This window comes from Amblyraja radiata, chromosome 17 (genome assembly GCF_010909765.2).
Source record: "Amblyraja radiata isolate CabotCenter1 chromosome 17, sAmbRad1.1.pri, whole genome shotgun sequence".
Classification (NCBI taxonomy): Eukaryota; Metazoa; Chordata; class Chondrichthyes; order Rajiformes; family Rajidae; genus Amblyraja; species Amblyraja radiata.
Window position 1 is genome coordinate 30,418,234 of NC_045972.1, and position 19,380 is coordinate 30,437,613.

The 19,380-nt window shown below is 45.1% G+C and overlaps 1 protein-coding gene across 1 annotated transcript; it reads right to left on the bottom strand.

The window, feature by feature from the left end:
• Window positions 1–428: 428 nt before the first annotated feature.
• setd6 (SET domain containing 6, protein lysine methyltransferase) lies at window positions 429–12,492 on the bottom strand. Its single transcript, XM_033035998.1, has 9 exons — window positions 12,430–12,492; window positions 10,978–11,082; window positions 8,335–8,479; window positions 5,731–5,872; window positions 4,982–5,176; window positions 4,219–4,342; window positions 2,155–2,335; window positions 1,923–2,065; window positions 429–1,521 (listed from the first exon to the last, which is right to left on the bottom strand). Exons 1-9 carry the CDS (start codon window positions 12,454–12,456, stop codon window positions 1,210–1,212), a joined length of 1,374 nt encoding a protein of 457 aa, XP_032891889.1. The 5' UTR covers window positions 12,457–12,492; the 3' UTR covers window positions 429–1,209.
• Between the last annotated feature and the right edge of the window lie 6,888 nt (window positions 12,493–19,380).

Consider the following 19,380-nt stretch of genomic DNA (forward strand, 5'->3'; position numbering starts at 1 on the left):
AGGAATATGGATATCCTGTATTTGTACACTGGACAGGTTGATTGTAATCATGTATAGTCTTTGCTGGGATAGCACGCAACAAAAAAAGCTCTTTACTGTACCTCAGTACACGTGATACCAATAAACTAAATTAAACTAATCATGTGCAGATAGCGGAGATTAGTTTAACTTGGTGCCATTTTTGGCTGAAAGCCTTTTCCTGTGCTGTAGTATTCTATGCTTTCTCATATCCTTGTATACCTGATTACAGCCATGATCCAGGCCAATACCAGTGGATGTGACTGCTGCTTGTATCAAACTTCCCAGTTCTATCTTCTTTTTCCTGACCCGTTACCTGCTATCTAGGCATTCTTTGTAGAGATGACGATGGGGAACATTGCTTGAGCGTTTACTTGTTTTCAAACTAAACTATCAAAAATTAATTAAACTTTTATAACCCTGTAATGTTTTTATTAAAAGAAATCACCTTCAGCTAAATACAATACAAAATTTAGAATCTTAATGCTTGAAGATCCCACAAACAAATAGTGACAGTGGATCCTGCCTTGCCACCCAACAGCTAGTTGCATTGCTGACCCTAAATCCAACTTCATTATAGCATTAAAGTTCCAGCCTGCAGCGGTAAAAGCTGTCAAATGCTATCCATTGAGATAAATCCCTAAGCACTGATTCAGTCTTTGCAGATTGTAATTATTGTTCATTACAATTGTTCACTAACTGTTTAAACAGCTTGTTTAATGACAAACTATAAGAAAGCTGAATTCCATAAATTCTAAACGCTGAACTAAATTTTAAAATGAACATTATTGATAAAGAATAGTTAATGTAGAACATGAATTGAGAATCAAAATGTTTCGCTTCAGACATTTGTATAATTTCACTGAACAAAGCCAAATTGGCTGGATTCAAGAAATTACCATTTTATACTCCGTGATGACATAATTGAAATAGGCTCCACTTAAGGGAAGCCACAGTATACAATTGGCACCAAAAATGCTCGAGCCCTTGAGCACCAAGACAATTTCCTGAGAGTTTAAAACATTACCTAGTTCACTTGTTTCTATAACTCAAATAAGAAAGATGATGGGCTGAAGTGCCAAGATATTTTTCCATGAAAAAAGCATTACATTTTTCAACTTTACAGGCTGCCAAAACTATAATAATTAGTGAGAATATAAAGAAGATTTTATTCCTCAGTTGCTGTTACCACTACACTGTGAGCTGCAGCAATCGATGCAAAATCATCTTCTGAGCATATCGAACCTGCAGGGAGTTATGTTCCTGTTTACTAAGCTGCCGATAGTTCTCCACATTAGCCAATGTGGCTTCCTCTTCCTTTAAACCCGAGCTGTATGATTTTAGCCTCATTCTCACAGTGTTGTGTAGAAGTTGCTTCCAGGCCGGCTTCAGTTTGGGTATTACAGAATTGGTAAGACTGGAAATATCATCATCTTCCTCATCTTCCTCCCACCCATCATTGGCTTTGTATTCTTCAAATTCTTCCATTGTCATACTCAAAACCTAGTTATTGTCCGGAAAAAAATAGTATCAATGAGTCTGCTGTGTTCTCTAACAGCTGCAATCTGTAATCAGTCAAAACATCACTTTATAATCAAAAGTAAAAGCTTCCGTACATTCACATAGCAGGATCAAGTTGGGTCCCTTTTGTCTGTGCTGGCCTTTTAAAACTTTTCCAATTAATTCAACTCTCACTACATTTTATCAATCTGCTTTTATCCACTCAGGTTGTCCTTTTCAGATGCGTTTTCCAAAAACTACAAACCAAATATAAGGCAACATGTCCGCAGAAAGAAGTATCAACTGCATTATCACACATGCATAGCTTTTCCAGAGTGCCACACAAATGTATGCTAGACCCAGAATGCCCACGTAATAGGGGCCCAGTAGCAGGGTATCCTCACCTTCAGAGTACTGTAAAGTTCCTCCTCTGTTAGGACTCCAGACTGGCCGATAACAAAGTCTCCCTCTTCTCCAACTACTTCCAACTCCGTCAGGAATTCCCACTTTTCTGCCAGCAACTTTTTCTCCTCTTCTGTCTTCACAGCTAAAACACAAAGAACATTCTGGTAATGTCTCTCCTCTACATCAGATCTCTAGAGAATACTGGACTGGATACCTTGCTCCAAGACCAACCTTGCATGGCAGCATCATACACTAGATGCATCTCGATATCTAGGGCTTCGTGTGTGTTACTGGGGTAGGGTTGGGTGAACCCGTACATGTGCAGGAGTTGCCAGTTTGCAAGCTGACCATAGGTGTTAAATATCTCTTCACCTCCATTGATCTTCTTGATGGAGACCATTTTCAAACATTCCTGTAAATACAGAGCAAACATATAATTACCCACAGATAGCCAAGGGGTGAATGGGGATCCTCAGCACAGTTTTGTACGTGGGAGATAGTGTCTCATGAATCGGGTTGAAGTTTTTTTAAGATGTAACCCAAAAAGGTTGAGAGCACAGTTGTAAATGCTGCCAATATGGATTTCAGCAAAGCATTTAACAAGGTTCCACATGGTAGACTGCTCTCGGAGGTTACATCGCATGGGATCCAGGTAGAACTAGCTGACTGGATAGAAAATTGATTTTGTCACAGAGGGTGGTAGGTATATGGAATGAGCTCCAATTGAGACAGAATAACAACTTTTAAAAAACATTTCTATCCTATTCCCCCCCCGCCGTCCAATTATTTCCCACCTACGTCCAAGACACATCAGAACCCCTCCAACTCTTTAATAACTTTCACTTTTTAGATCCCCAGTCACCAATTTTACCACGGATATTCAGTCCCTCTACACCTCCATCCCCCACCCGGAAGATCTCATGGCCCTGTTTTTTTCCCTTACATAACAGAGACTGAACTAATTTCCCTCTACTAACACACTCATCACCCTCAACAACTTCTCTCTTGACTCCTCTCACTTTCTCCAAGTTAAAGGTGTAGCCATGGGCACTCGCATGGCCCCAGCTATGCCTGCCTTTGAATTGGTTATGTCGAACAGTCCTTGTCCCAGGCTTATTATACTGGTCCTATTACCCAACTCGTTCTTGGTACATCGACGACTGCATCAGCACTGCCTCCTGCACCCATGCAGAACTCATGAACTTCACCACTAAGTTCCACCCTGCCCTCAATTTCACCTGGACCATCTCTGACACCTCTCTCCCCGTTCTTGATCTCTTTCTCAATCACAGGAGACAAACTTATCGACCGACGTCTACTACAAACCTACCGATTCCCGCGACTCCTTGGTTCACTCATCCCTTCCCACCCAAACCACCCCCTCCCCACTAACTTCCCATGCAACTGCAGGAAATGCAATACCTGTCCTTATACTTCCTCCCTCAACTTCATCTAGGGACTACGACAGTCCATCCAGGAGAGACAGACGTTCACATGCATCTCCTCTAACCTCATCTACTGCATCCTGTGTTCCCGATGTAGGCTACTGTACATTGACGAGACAAAGGGTGGACTCGACAACCATTTTGCTGAACACTTACACTCGGTCTGCTAAGATCTACTGGACCCTCTGGTTGCTAACCAACTCCCTTTCCCATTCACACACTGACCTTTCTGTCCTGGGCCTCCTCTATTGCCAGAGTGAGGCCACATGCAAATTGAAGCAACAGTGCCTCGTATTTTGCTTGGGTAGCTTACAGCCTAACAGTATGAACACTGGATTCTTTCATCTTAAATAACTTCTACATACATCTCCCTCTCCCTCCACTAAAAGCCCACTAACCAAGTCCACAGCTCGCAACGATGTATCCCTCTAGTGATCACACCATCAATGGCCAATAATCGGCACATCAGGGACCCTCCTTGCCCGAAGTCATCTGTTGCTGGTCCCAATTTGTCCTGTTTTTCCCCCTTGCATCCAGCTTTTCCTCCCCACACACAACCCCCCCCCACTGCATTCAGTCTGAAGAATGGTCCCGACAACAAGATGTCATCTATCCAATTTGTTCCAGGGATGCTGCCTGACCCCCTGTCACACTCCAGCATTTTGTGTCTCTCTTTGGTATGAACTAGCATCTGCAGTTCCTTTTCATTACAATATTTAAAAGACATCTGATTAGGTACACGGAAGATAGAGCTAATGTAAATGGTCGTCATGGGGAAGCTGGGGGGCCCCCCCGTTTCCTTGATGTATGACTCTATAACTCTCAGCACCCCTCTCCCTTACCCACTCACCGCTGTAAATTCCATGTTAGCATTGTGATTGGCTACATGATTCAATATGTCAGCCATGGGGACCATCATGGGAGGGTTTAGAGACTTTAATTCTTCATCTTCATCTTCATCTGGCTCCTGGAAACTAGAAATTAAAAAAAAACAATCTAAGTCCTACTAAGTTTTGCTCCTTTCTGTGCTCCACTGTAAGAGGCAGTGATTCTGGACAGGTCCTAACTCTGCCTGGATTTCTATTCACCAATGCTGCCTGACCTGCTGAGTAGCTCCAATATTTTCTGTTTTATTGCAACAAAGGCATCGGTCCCATTGGCTGAAGCTCAAGAAGGGTTATGGTCAAAGGTGTGTAAATAGACTGCACTCTCATCAACTGCCTTTCCATACACAGAATGAATATTGAAGAAACATTTATACAAAGCCTACCTCAGATTGTCACCACCACATTCCCTGTAAGCAAATGTGGCAGGCCAGGCAGTTAAAGCCATTAACAAATTTCTATAAACAAAATCATTTATTTTCTTCTGTGACTGGCAAAGCCTGTATTTGTTTTCAAACCCTATAGGGCTGGCAGACGGGACAGACGGGCTTGCTCACTGACTGCTAATTTAAGTACGTTTCAGAGTGTAAGGCAGCTTTTCAGATCGACTCCAGCTAACCAACATCCAAGTGACATTGTCAAGCAGGGATGGCTGGAGAGCATTCTCCTCTCTGAAGCATACAGATGACCATGATGGCTGGCCCAGGGCCAGGTAGGGAATGCCTTCACCTGTAAGCCATAACAAACGCCACCAGCTTCTTGTAAAGGTCCAGGGTGTGCTTGCGTGGGTCAAAGGTGTTGGGGTGGGATTTCATGAAAGGCAGCACTATGCTGTCATACTCTTCTTCGATGTTGATCAGGTCTTTCTCCACTGCCACTGCCACACCCGTGCCCAACAGCAGCCTGTTCCTCTCCTCCTCAGACCTGCACAAGCAAACACAATAAATCAAAGCACTCCTTACATTTTCTCCCCTAACACCATTGCTTCTCACCCCAAAGCCCAACATTCACTGGGGAAACAGATGTATTCACACCTACACGGGTTTTCATTTTGAGCCAAATTATTGATTGTTGTTAAAAATAAATTAAAGTATGGCGCGCATCCCAATTTACCCAAAGTCTAATCCCTATTCCTCGTTTCCATTTTACATCAATAGGTTCCTGGTGCATCATCAGTGTTCTTTTTGTCCCTCATCCCAGATCCTATCTGACACCATCCCACCACCACAGTGTGTTGAATCGAGGAGATTACTACACTGGTTCAGTAATACAGTGCTTCCGTTAAATCAAGACAAGACCAAAGCAAGCAGCTGTGCTACATATCCAGCAGCGAGGCATGGCATGGCAGGGGCAAGAAGACCCAGTGCCAGCTTCCACACCAACTCACATTCCTTTCGCTGAGCTCAGCCAGCAGCAAGACTGTCAGCGCTGGGTTCACAGTATCTCCTCACCACCCACCTCCACCAGTTAGCCCTTACCAGAACATAGGGTGGTGAAGGGTGCAGAAGCCAGGCCACAAGGAGAAATAAGACTTCCAACAGGACTCATCGTTGGTGATCTCGAACATCATGGAAAGCAGGAGCGGCACCCATCCCGACCGGCTCTCCAACGCTGCCTCTTCTGTAACAGACCTGGAGGTTACAGCACTGACTGAAGCCCCCAGCACACTCAACCCCACCTTTCAGGCTCCTAATGATCAAGCAGACCTCAGCGGCCCGGATACCCTGGAAAAATACACTTGCTGCTTGGTTTAGAATAAAATTGTGACCAGTTCATAGAAACATAGAAATTAGGTGCAGGAGTAGGCCATTTGGCCCTGCGAGCCTGCACCGCCATTCAATATGATCATGGCTGATCATCCAACTCAGTATCCCGTACCTGCCTTCTCTCCATACCCTCTGATCCCCTTAGCCACAAGGGCCACATCTAACTCCCTCTTAAATATAGCCAATGAACTGACCTCGACTACCCTCTGTGGCAGAGAGTTCCAGAAATTCACCACTCTCTGTGTGAAAAAAGTTCTTCTCATCTCGGTTTTAAAGGATTTCCCCCTTATCCTTAAGCTGTGACCCCTTGTCCTGGACTTCCCCAACATCGGGAGCAATCTTCCTGCATCTAGCCTGTCCAACCCCTTAAGAATTTTGTAAGTTTCTACAAGATCCCCTCTCAATCTCCTAAATTCTAGAGAGTATAAACCAAGTCTATCCAGTCTTTCTTCATAAGACAGTCCTGACATCTCAGGAATCAGTCTGGTGAACCTTCTCTGCACTCCCTCTATGGCAATAATGTCCTTCCTCAGATTTGGAGACCAAAACTGTACGCAATACTCCAGGTGTGGTCTCACCAAGACCCTGTACAACTGCAGTAGAACCTCCCTGCTCCTATACTCAAATCCTTTTGCTATGAAAGCTAACATACCATTCGCTTTCTTCACTGCCTGCTGCACCTGCATGCCTACTTTCAATGACTGGTGTACCATGACACCCAGGTCTCGCTGCATCTCCCCTTTTCCTAGTCGGCCACCATTTAGATAATAGTCTGCTTTCCTGTTTTTGCCACCAAAATGGATAACCTCACATTTATCCAATTCAGTAAATAGTTTAATAGTGGGGTGGAGAGGTTTGATTTGTTAAACTTATTCAGTGAGGAACTCAGCCCCACAAATCAAGTGGAAGGCAACTTAGGTCAACAGGGCAGTGATGGAGGCCACTTAACTCGAGGGCTTTTTGCTACACCAGATGGACCACACAGCATCCTTTCTAATCAACTCCGCATGTGCTCAGAGGAGGTGGACCATGTAGCCCATGCTCTCCAGAACTGGAGTATCTTATGGTGAAGTGTTGTCCCCACTACCTGCCGTGGGAATTCTATTTAGCTATCCTGACAGCAGTCTACATTCCACCCCAGACTGATTCTAAGATGCATTAGAGGAATTACATACCATCACCAACAGCCCTGTAACCAAGGCCTTGTTCATAATAGCCGCAAACCTCCAACCTCAGAACCTCAAACCTCAGAAGTGTGCTGCCAAAATACTATTAGTATGTCTCTGCCTGACCAGGGGCCCAAACACCCTAAACCACTGTTGTACAATCAACAAAAAAATATACCTCTCCATTCCCGGAATGCACTTGGGTAAATCTGATCACTTGGCAGTGCTTCTACTCCCTGCTTACAAGCAGAAACTGAAGCGAGAGGATACGGTACAGAAAGTCGTGCAGTGCTGGTCCGAGGAAACAGATGACACCCTTAGAAATAGAATACGAAACGTGCCAAGACAAAAACTGAAGACAGTAAGGAGAGGCTGAACAAGTCTTACCAGAGGAAGAATTACACTGATACACATAGATGATGAAATATGGGAGAAGACTCGAATACTGTAGATCATATGCCACCTCTCCCAATCCCCAGCTCCCCTCAACTGGGAACTGTAATCCCACAAAACCTCTCAAATCCACTTGCAGGGAATTAATACCAGTTTCCTCTCTCGGCCCAACATCCCCAGCAAGGAGGCCAATGGTGACTCCATGAGGCAGATCACCATTTACAAGCAAAACACCACCAGACCCCCGAATTAGATGATTCATTCCAAACTGTGCCATAGGAAGATTACCAGCTGGACTTTGGAAACATTAGGATGTTCTCAAAACCTCCTTAAAGCATTGTAATACCCTCACTCCTGGGAGTCTCTGACCCACCACCATGGTGAGGGGAGCAACAGCGTTCAGGGTGGTGTGGAGAACCGAGTATGTGTAGCACGAGTACATAGAAGCCCAGTGTTCACAGTACACACACTCACAAACTCCCCACAGTCAGACTCCTCCTGGCTCAAGAAGAGTGCAAGTCCCACAGTGGACTGTCAGTCACCTCCCTACGCAGCAGTGGAATTTAATGAGGACATTCAGTTACATCCAATTAATCTTGTCCTAGTTCAAGGCACAGCAGACAATTGCAAAATTCGTCAAAGGTGAAAGATGAAATGCAAGACTTTCGCATCTCTCGTAAGGTTCAATGTGGCACCAAGCAATACATTGAAACTAGCCCCATTGGAAGATGGCCAGTGCCAAGTCTGGTTAATGTACCTTTCTTCAGCAGGTCACGTATCACTGTGGTGTGCTGACTGAGGAGTGCTGACCTGGGAACGGAAAACAACACCTCTCCTTCTTCAACGTCTTCCTTTGCCACCAGCCCATAATCGGCAACTGTGCCCTCCTTACTCACATATACCTGAGGGGTCAGCAAACACAAAAAGTGTGGGACGCAAACACCAATGACAAAATCTTTTAAAATGTCTGTATAAATCAGGACACTGTTGGTACCCAAGACCACAGACATAGAGCACTTGGTAAAAGATATGGGGAAGAAATTAGAACTTTTGTAAGAAGTTAGCGTAGTCACATGAAGTCGCAATAGAATACGATTCCATGGGAACTTTCAAAAAGCATGTGGTCATGGAGAATTGAGTTTGCACCTATTTTGGAGACGTGTGGAACATGGAACTGGATCCAAATGAACCTTCGATGAACTAGATGACCAGTTTGTACTATGAGAATTCTAAGAGAAACCATGTTATGAAGAGCAAATATAGTAGAATAGAAACAATTATTACAAGGCTAAGGGGGTTTGGCAGAATCTGCGTCAACTAACCACACTTGTTCAAATCCACCATTACCAGATGAATTCATCCTAGGTCCTGTGTTACAGCCTTAAATATTTCACTAATTGTGTTTGGGAATGAAACATTATTCATACAGAGCAGACATAGGCCCCTCATCCCACCACGTTCATGCCAACTGTGATGCTTATCTATGCTAATCTAATTTGCTTGCATATTTCCCTCTATGTCTTTCCCAAGTAACTTCCCAAACATCTTTTAAACATTGCAGACACAAAGAATAGCACATGCTGGTTTCGCTGGAGTAACTTAGTGGCTCAGGTTGCATCTCCTGAGGATATGGATAGGTGCCGTTTTAGGTCAGGACCCTTCTACAGCCTTTCATTTGGATTGGTACTGAGTAAGCAGAGGGCTGTGTGTTCCGAGGGGTGAGATTGACATGGGTAAGGGGAGGAGAGAAGTCAATATGGTTGATGTCGTGCTGGCAGTTGAAAATAAAAGAGGGTAGAAGAGCGACAGGGGGAGAACTTGAGGAGAAGGATTGTTGGAGATGGAAAAAGGGTTGTCACTGTGAGGCGAGGAGTCCTCGACAAAGGGGCAAAAGAAGAAGAGCACAACATGATGTTGGCTCGGAACCCATTGGAATCCCTTTTCATCTGTGCTTGAATTGCCTCATATTTTGTTTTGAATTGAATTCTCTTTAATTTGTGTACTAGTCATGTCTCTACTATTTATTTCATTCCGCTTACATGTTTTTCCACTACTTGCTAAATTTTTGTGCGGTGTCCTTGAGACTCTTGAAAAGCGCCCATAAATAAAATTTATTATTATTATTATTGAGGTATGGACATAGAGGTATAAATGCAAGGCATCTGATAAGGACTGACGATTTTGCTTTGGAGAGGGGGAAGTCAAGGGGGTGGTGAAAACCTGGATCTGAGAAGGGTCGGGGGGGGGGGGGGGGGAGGGGCTGAAAGTAGCTCGGGAGAGGTACTGTGCAGGAAGGATGGGGGCTCAGAAAGGAGGAGGGTGTAAGGGGTGGTGTAAGAGTAGGGGCAGAAGTGACAGGGTTAACATTGGGGGAAGGACAATAGGATCCAGTGGTGTTGATATTAATGTCCTCGATTGGAAGGGGAGAAGAGTAGGACCCAGGAGAGTTAGTCAAGAAGTAGTTGAAGCCAGCATCTTGGTTGGGGGAGCCACTGAACCTAGCTGCGTCGGCTACCCAGGTCTGCTAACAGCTGGAGGGGAGGTGAAGATTAGCGGATGTTGGTGCTGCCGGCATTGGAGGCAGTGAGCGACATTGAGGGCACCCTGTACACCCGAATAAAGATCCCAACCCAAAGCGTCACCTATCCCTGTCCTTCAGATAAGCTGCCTTACCCGCTGATTTACTCCAGCACTTTGCGTTTTTAAATGTTGTAATTGTATCTGCAGCTCACTTTAGATAATCATCACGCTCTCTGAGAAAAAATTACTTTTAGCGCCCTTTCTTTCCTCGCACCTTAAACCTTCTTGTTCTACACCCTCCTGTCCTGAAAAAATACTTCTGATATCTACCCTATCTATGACTCATAATCTTACAAACCTCTATAAAGTCACTCCTCAGCCTCATATGTGAGAACAAAAGCAGAATGCCCAATCTCTTCTTGTAATTAAACACCTCCATTCTAGGCAGCATCTTAGTGAATCTCTTCTGCACTCCTTAAGCTACTGCATTTCACTGCATTTCTTAAGCTACCACATCCTTCCTGTAATGTGGCAATCAGAACTCATTGGTGCCATTGTCGTTGCATGAATTGTTTGTTACATTCAATAAAGCAAATGATGCAGTCAGGTCATATTGTGGTATATTTTATGAACAAAGTCTTTTTTTTTGGGGGGGGGGGGGGTAGTTTTGTCAATCGGTTGAACAGAATGCTGTCCTCACAACGACTAAGCAGAGTCCCCCCCAATCCCCAGCTAGCAAGTATCCTGTCCCCAAGTGCTTAATGGTCAAAGAGCAACTGGAAATTCGCCACCTGCTGCAGTCACCACATTTTAATTGCTTACTTTTACTTTATAAGTTTCCCAACAAAGTATGAAAGATAGCCAGCTTTCTCCATCTCACCTTTGAGCTGAGGTGCAGGCCTGACTGCTTGCACCAGTTCAAGAACTGGCTCAGTGCTTCATCGGTACCTTGGTCCAGGTCCGTGGGCTTCTCTGCAGTCTCAACCTACAGAGCACAGGAAACATCACAAAGACGAGAGCACATACGCTGCCTCCACTTGGCTCCTGGCTATGTAACACTGCTTTTGTGGGTTTCAGCCCAATTCCTGGCAAGTCTGGACGTAGCTATTTCCACGATCGAACGGCATTGGTTTTAAAATTGGTCTTGATAGCCCCAGAAGAGAAAAATCAGCCAATTGACATCATTCCTGGTTAAACCAGCCAGGGCACTGGTTCCCACAGATAAGGGGGATAGGGGGGTAGCAGCATTTGACAGCCTCATGATTGAAGGTATCATTCAACATAGAACAACACACCAGCTGATGGAAAATCCTACAGGGTTTTAAAGGATGGATCAGGGAGAGTGTTTCCCCAGGAACAGCAGTTGGGTCACAGTCTGAGAATAAGGTGAGTTATTTATGATTTGGATGAAAGCAGAAGAGTGGTAGAGCTGCTGCCACGCAGCATCAGAAACATGGTGGAGTTTGCATACTACCCCTGTGACTATGAGTTTCCACCAGTTGCTCTGGTTTCCACCCAGATCCCAGAACATACCAAGTCGGTAGGTTCATTGGTTACTGTAAATTTCTTCTCACGTATAGATGAGGCGGAGAATCTAGAGGGAGTTGTCAGGAATGTGGGGAGAATGAAATGAGATTAGTGTAAATAGGTGTTTGATGATTGGCACGGACTTGATGGGCCTGTTTCCATGTTGAATAAATTATTCAAAATTTCTCCACCCAGAATGTGGTGAACTGTACAAAGTCTCTGCTCAAGAGGCTGCGTTCCTATATTAATTCCTGGCTGTCTAGGCATTAAAGGATGTGGAGTTGACGGAGAACAGCCATGGCTTGGACAAATAGTGGTGCAACTGGACGGGCCGAGTGGTCTGCTATCATGGTGCTGGTTTGAACAGCGACAGCACCTCACGGCGCCACCGAGTTACAGCTCGCCCTGCTGCCCCCACCCCCCAGGAACGAGGAGCAGATGGAACCAGCCCGACCCCCCCCCCCATGACCCGCTACCCAAACCGATTAATCACCCCCCCCCCCCAAATCATCCCCCCTCCGAGTCCTCATTCTGTCGATGCTGCCCGGCCTGCCGAGCATTTTCAATGGTCTCCCCGTCTTCTGCCATCCTCTCCCACCCCGTTCTTCTCTTTCCCCCAAACTAGCCTTGCACCCTCTCCCCCTGCTTCCCTCACCCTCTCCCCCAGCCTCCCTCACCCCCTCCCCCAGCCTCCCTCACCCTCTCCCCCAGCCTCCCTCACCCTCTCCCCCAGCCTCCCTCTCCCTCCCTCACCCTCTCCCCCAGCCTCCCTCTCCCTCCCCCCCAGGAGGGATTGGGGTCGCACCTTTGGCCGCTTGGCCCGAGACGCCATCTTGCCGCTTGTGCTTGGCCGGGTCACGCCGATCACTTCCGGTGGCAGGGCGAACGCGCGGGCCCGCCTCTTAAAGGGCCAGGCCTCCCCCCCCATATCCATCCCTCCCCAGCCCTATTTCCCTATCTCCCCCCGCCCTATCTACCTCCCTCCATCTGTCCACCCTATCTCTCTCTCCTCCTCGTCCTATCTCCCACCCGCCCTATCTCCCTCCCTATCTCCATCCCACCTCTCTCCTATCCCTCCCTATCTCCATTCCTCCTCCATATCTCTCTCCCCCCCCCCCCCCCCACTTTCAGGGAAGCTGGTGGATGGGGAAGCTTTTAAAAATCATCCGAAGACAACTAAAAGCAAAGATCTTTGACTAAAAGGGGTTCGGCCTGAAACGTCGCCTATTTCCTTTGCTCCATCGATGCTGCTGCACCCGCTGAGTTTCTCCAGCATTTTTGTGCACCTCCGATTTTCCAGCGTCTGCAGTTCCTTCTTGAACAACTAAAAAGGTAGTGAGAAAAGATTAAATATGAAGGTTGGCTGGCCAAGAATATGAAAGATACCAAAAGTTTTTACAGATACATATAAAGAGTAAAAGAAAGGCAAGAGTGGACATTGGACTGTTGAAAAATGACGTTAGAGTAGTAGTAAGTGGTCTTCTTCTTCTTGCCTATAGCGTGTACAGCCTAAAGTTGTAGGACAACTTGTTCTATTTGATCTTATTTGATTGTGCACACCAGGTTGATTGCATTTGTTGAAACAGGGTGGACCACGTGATGGTTGCAATCTCCCACAGTAAGTGGTCTGAAGAAGGGTCTCGACCCAAGAAACGTCTCCCATTTCTTCTCTCCCGAGATGCTGCCTGTCCTGCTGAGTTACTCCAGCATTTTGTGTTTCTCTAGAGAAGTAGTAATGAGGAACATAGAAATTGTGGATAAAGTTAATGTTTATTGCGTGAGCCATCACAGTGAAAAACACCAGTAATGTGCCAGAAATTCAATAGAGTCCGGGAGCAGTCACTTTTATTGAGAAGGTGCTGGGGATGCTGAACGATCTGAAGATGAATGTCACCTGGACTTCATGGATTTCACCCAAGGGTTGTGAAAGAAGTAGCCGTAGATTGTGGAGGCATTAGTAGTGATCTTTCAAGTATCACTGTAATCAGGAATGGTTCCAGAGGACTGGAAAATTGCAAATTTAACCACTGTTTAAGAAGGGTTTGAGGCAAAATAAATTATAGGCCAGTTAGTCTGACTTCCGTGGTTGGTAACATTTTAGAGTCCATTGTTAAGGATGAGGTTTCGGGGTACTTTGAAGCACATAATAAAATAGGGCAAATTCAGCATGGTTTCGTTATGCGGAGATTTTGCCCGACAAATCTTTTCAGAAGACCTTTGATAAGATGCTGTACGCGAGGCTTCTAAACAAGATAGGAGCCTATGGTTTTGGAGGCTAGGTAGTAGCGGATAGAAGATTGGCTGACTGGCAGAAGGCATACATGGGGCTTTTTCTGGTTCGCTGCCGGTGACTAATGGTGACATATGTGTTAATGATCTGGATAGTGGAATTGATGGCTTTGCGGCCAGGATTGCGGATGATACGATGAGAGGCTGCTGAAGGGCTTGCGACAGGTTGAAGAGAGGCCAAAGAGGCAAATAGAATACAGCGTAGCAAAGTATATGGTCAAACACTTTGGTAGAAGGAATAAAGGTGTAGACTACTTTCTAAATAGGAAGGATTCAGAAATTGGAGGTGCACAGACTTGGGAGTACTGGTGCAGAATTCCCAAAAGGTTGAGTTGGTTGCAAGAAAGGCAAATGTAATGCTAGCATTCATTTCGAGAGGATTAGAATGTAAAAGCAAGGATGTAATGTTGAGGCTTTATCAGGCACTGGCACATTTGGAATATTATGAGCGGTTTTATCTGAGAAAGGACATGCCGACATTGGAGAGGGTCCAGAAGTTTACGAGGATGATTGAGTTAATGTATGAAGATTGAAGCCTCTGGGTCTGTACTCCCTGGAGCTTAGATGGATAGGGGGGATCTCATTGAAACCTACCAGATAATGATCGAGTGGATGTGGAAAGGATGTTTCCAGTAATGTGATAGTCTGGAACTATAGAACACAGCTTCAGAATAAAAGGACATACCTTCAAATTGGAGATGAGCAATTCCTTTATCCAGAGCTGGCCAATCTGCAGAATTAATTGACATGGATGGCTGTGAAGGCCAAGACATTTTATGTATTTGTAAGGCAGAGATTGATAGGTTCTTGATTAGGAAAGGTGTCAAAGGTTACGGGGAGAAGGCAGGAGGAAAAAATAGATCAGCCATGATTGAATGGCTGATTCAAATTAATGGACTAATGGGCTAATTCTGCTCCTATGTCTTATGGAGATAAGAAACCTGTTTGCTAACCCTATCATGATTGTAAATTGAATTAATATTGATCAATAAACGGTCGGCATGGACATGACAGACCACATGGGACTGCATATGCACTGTATGATTCTGACTGTCGGAAGGATTAAAAAACAATTCTCCCATGACAGCTGGAAAGGGTCAGCACATTCAGTCCAACCTCAAAGTGCTGGCGGATGGGGACTCCAGGTGACAGGTTTGGCAGAATGCTGTATCCATGACTATCTCTCATGTTCCACAATCCATGGGTTCAAACCCCAGCACATGGACACGTGATATAGAATTGTCCATGTAAAAGCTCCGTATGTAGGTAAGAGGTGGAACAGATGGGGGGAAGATGATGAGCCGGAGATAGGAAAGGCGAAGGGGGACGAAACTTGGGTGGATAGATACGCAGTGACAGACTCCCACGTCTACTTCGACTATACCTCTTCCCATCCTATCTCCTGTAAGGACCCTGTCCTTTTATCTCAGTTTCTTCAGCTCATTACATCTGCTTTTAGGATGAGGGTTTCTGCTCCAGGACCTCCTGAAATGCCCTTTCTTCCATGGTTGATGGTTTTCATTTTCCTCCTGCTCGTCATGAATGTGGAATTTAAAACACAGAATGATGCATTTAATCCATTTTGCGCACATCTGCTCTTACCATCCCCTCGCCCCAGAAAGAGGAGAGGTAGAGCTCCTCTCATCCTCACCTTTCACCCTACTACTCTCCACATTGAACATAACATATTTTGCCTCTTCCACATACTCCAATGGGATCCCACCACGAGCCACATCTCCTCTCCCCCGCTTTCTACAGGGACTATTCTCTCTGAGATTCCCTGCTGCTCTCATTTCCTCTCACCCATCCCTCCCCAATCCCTAGTACTTTCCTCCCTGCAACCATAAGGGGGTTAACACCTGTCCCTCCACACCTCTCACCATTGTACAGGTGACCCAAAACCAAATCATCGATATAAACCACAACGCTATTCACAAGCTTCCAGTCTGTAAAACAAACTTCCACCTTCTCCCTCTGCTTCCTTCCATGAAGCCAATTCTCTAACCAGTCGGTTAGCTCTTGCTGGATCCCATTTGATCTAACTGTCCAGAACAGCGTACTATATGGAACCTTATCAAATGTTCCTCATGTTTACCTTGGATCTTACAACAGTGCAGGACACAGACCAAAGGCTTAGTGGGAATTGGATGAGGAATTACAGTAGGAATTACAGTAACAGGAATTTCAGGGTCATTCCTGCAGATAGTCTGCAACAGATAGTCTGAAAAGCAATCACCCGATCTGTGATAATTTTCTCCAATGTAAAGGACACCAAATTAAGTGCACTAGATAGGATGAAGTACAAGTCAATCACTGCTTCACCTAGAAAGACTGGTGGGAAGGGAGTAAGTGATAGGACAAGTGCTGAATCACCCAAGGTTGCAGGGGAAAGAGAGGGAGAATATGTGTCTTGTGGTGAAATCTATTTGTAGGTGGTGGAAATTTGCCGATAATTATTTCTATCCTTGTTCAGTCATGAGTGAGGAGTGCAAGCAGAGGCACAGAAACGGTGAGATGTGATCAAAGCTTTGTTAATTGCGGTGGTGGGGTAGCCACAGTTCAGGAAGAAGACATTTAAGAGGTACATGTATAGAGAGTCTCATCATCAGACTAAATACTACAAGGGACGAAGAAACAGGGAGAGTGTAATAGAACTGGTAGGGGAGGCAGGGTGGGATGAAGAATAGTGGAGGTAGCCGTGGAAGTCAGTGGGCTTGTAATGGATGTTAGCACCTGGCCTATCTCTGAGATGGAGACAGAGAGATCCAGAATAGGGAAGAGTCCGAGATGGACAGAGTAAAGGTGTGTCGGCAGCAAAAGTAATGAAACTATTCAGTTCTACGGATGCAGGAGGGAGCACTGGTACAGTCATCAATGTAGTGTAAAGCGATGGTGCTTGCCTTGGTTCGGACTGGAACAAGCACTGTCTCTTAAAAGGACAGGACAGCATTATGCACGCACGTGTCCAGAGCTGCAACATTGATCTGAAGGAAGTGGAGTTGTTGATGGAGGGGAACTGGTTGGGCCCCTGAGGTGGGATGGAGGTGTAAAGAGATTGTCTATCCATGATGAAGACAAATCAGTTGGAATTAGGGAACTGGAAGCAGTGGAAGTGGCAGAGGGTATTTGAGGTGTCATGGAGATAAGTGGGAAGGGAATGAACCAGGGGAGAAAGGATGGTGTCACGGTATGAAGATTTAAGTTTGGTGGGGCAAGATGGCTGAAACATGGGTCTACCAGGGCAGTCCTGCTTGTGGATTTTGGACAGGATATAAGAGGCGGCACTGCAGGCTGGGACTCGTGTCTAAATCCCTATTACTATGTTCTCATCTTCCAACTGTTCCCATTCAATCACTGACCAGGCAACCATGTTCACAGGTAATCTCACAGTCATCTTTGTTTTATCCTATCAGAGACACCTTCTCCCCCCCCCAGCTTAATAAGCTTCTTCTGTCGCTTTTTCAATTAGATGAGTTCCATAGTATTAAATTGTCACGTTATTGCACCTCTACCTCAAATGGGAAATTCACATCTGATCTAATACAGCATGACTCTCTTTTCAAGCTCAGTGAAGGTGTTACCTACCACGGCTGTTGAAAGTCCCAAATGTTTCCTGCAAGTTACAACTCAGTGCATGTAGAATATTACTGTCATCACGAATTGTTGATTTTATTTGTTAAAAAAAATTAAACAGTCCAGCTGGCAAATTTGATAAGAATGGATGTTTTTTTTCTGTTTCAGTATGCCCTGACATCATTTAACACCTATTAATATAGCAGGGAGCAGAGGTACACTCATGACTGCTACCACTGACAATATGTGCAGGAGTAGGCCATTCGGCCCTTCGAGCCAGCACCTCCATTCAATGTGATCATGGCTGATCATTCCCAATCAGTCTCAGCACTGAGCTTTGCGGTACCCCACTAGTCACTGCCTGCCTTTCTGAAAGGAACCCGTTAATCCCCACTCTGTTTCCTGCTGCCAACCAATTTTTTATCCATGTCAGCACTCTACCCCCAATACCATGTGCCCTAATTTTGCCCACTAATCTCCTATGTGGGACCTTATTAAATGCTTTCTGAAAGTCCAGGCACACCACATCCACTGGCTCTCCCTTGTCCATTTTCCTAGTTACATCCTCAAAAAATTCCAGAAGATTAGTCAGGCATTTCCCCTTCGTAAATCCATGCTGACACGGACCGATCTTGTTACTGCTATCCAAATGTGCCGCTATTTCATCTTTTATGATTGACTCCAGCATCTGCCCCACCACCGATGTCAGGCTAACTGGTCTGATTCCGTTTTCTCTCTCCCGTCTTTCTTAAAAAGTGGGATAACATTAGCTACCCTCCAATCCACTGGAACTGATCCTGAATCTATAGAACATTAAAAAATGATCACCAATGCATCCACGATTTCTAGAGCCACTTCCTTAAGTACCCTGGGATGCAGACCATCAGGCCCTGGGGATTTATCAGCCTTCAGTCACATCAGTCTACCCAACACCATTTTCTGTCTAATGTGGATTTCCTTCTGTTCCTCTGTCACCCCGGATCCTCTGGCCACTAGTACATCAGGAAGATTGTTTGTGTCCTCCTTAGTGAAGACGGATCCAAAGTACCTGTTCAACTCATCTGCCATTTCCTTGTTCCCCATAATAAAGTCACCCTTTTCAGTCTTCAAGGGTCCAACTTTGGTCTTAACTAATTTTTTCCACTTCACATACCTAAAGAAGCTTTTACTATCCTCCTTTATATTTTTGGCTAGCTTACCTTCGTACTTCATCTTTTCTCCCCAGTGTCTCCCCACTGTGCCTCAGAATTGAAGTTGACTTCTGACCAGTTTTCTCTTGCATGCTAATGCACTTTGACTAGCTTGTGCATGATCTATTTCAATTAGTGCGTAATCAGCAGAAATTCTCCTTGATACAGGACAGCATTCTCATTCAATTGAAAATCTTCGAATGGAACAGGGTCACTTTGTTTACTCAAGTGACATGCAGGAAATAAACCTGGGACACTGAAGATATTCATCCATTCAACATTCACTCAGTCAGCAGATTCAAGGCAATCAGCATTGTCTAATTTCCACAGGTTCTAGGGTGGGAAATCTGGCAGTGAAATAAACATCTGGTGAAGAGTGGCTTGCAGATTATTTTACCATTTCTTTTTAAATTATTCACCCCATTACAAATGAAGATCGGCTTTTATAGGAATGTGAGCCAAGACTGCAGAGAAACAACTGCAACTGCAACTGCAGTTTAGTTAAATGGCCGTGCAGATGAACTAACCCAGCATGGTGCAGATTGAGACAACAGAGACGACCAATGCTAGAATCTGGAGCAAAGAAAAAATGCCAGAGTAACTCAGCAAATCAAGCAGCAACTGTGGAGGCAAAGAAATGGTCGAAATTTCAGTTCAAGACCATGCAACAGTCACAACTCAAAGCACCAATCATTTATTTGCCT

Bases quoted from the DNA above. Each gene is read 5' to 3' on its own strand.
- setd6 (XM_033035998.1), bottom strand. From the start codon at position 12,456: ATGGCGTCTCGGGCCAAGCGGCCAAAG. The intron at 8,480-10,977 runs GTGAGATGGAGA...CTGACCCCTCAG, and splicing joins GCCTGCACCTCAGCTCAAAG to GTATATGTGAGTAAGGAGGG. The intron at 2,066-2,154 runs GTTGGTCTTGGA...TTTGTGTTTTAG, and splicing joins GTATGATGCTGCCATGCAAG to CTGTGAAGACAGAAGAGGAG.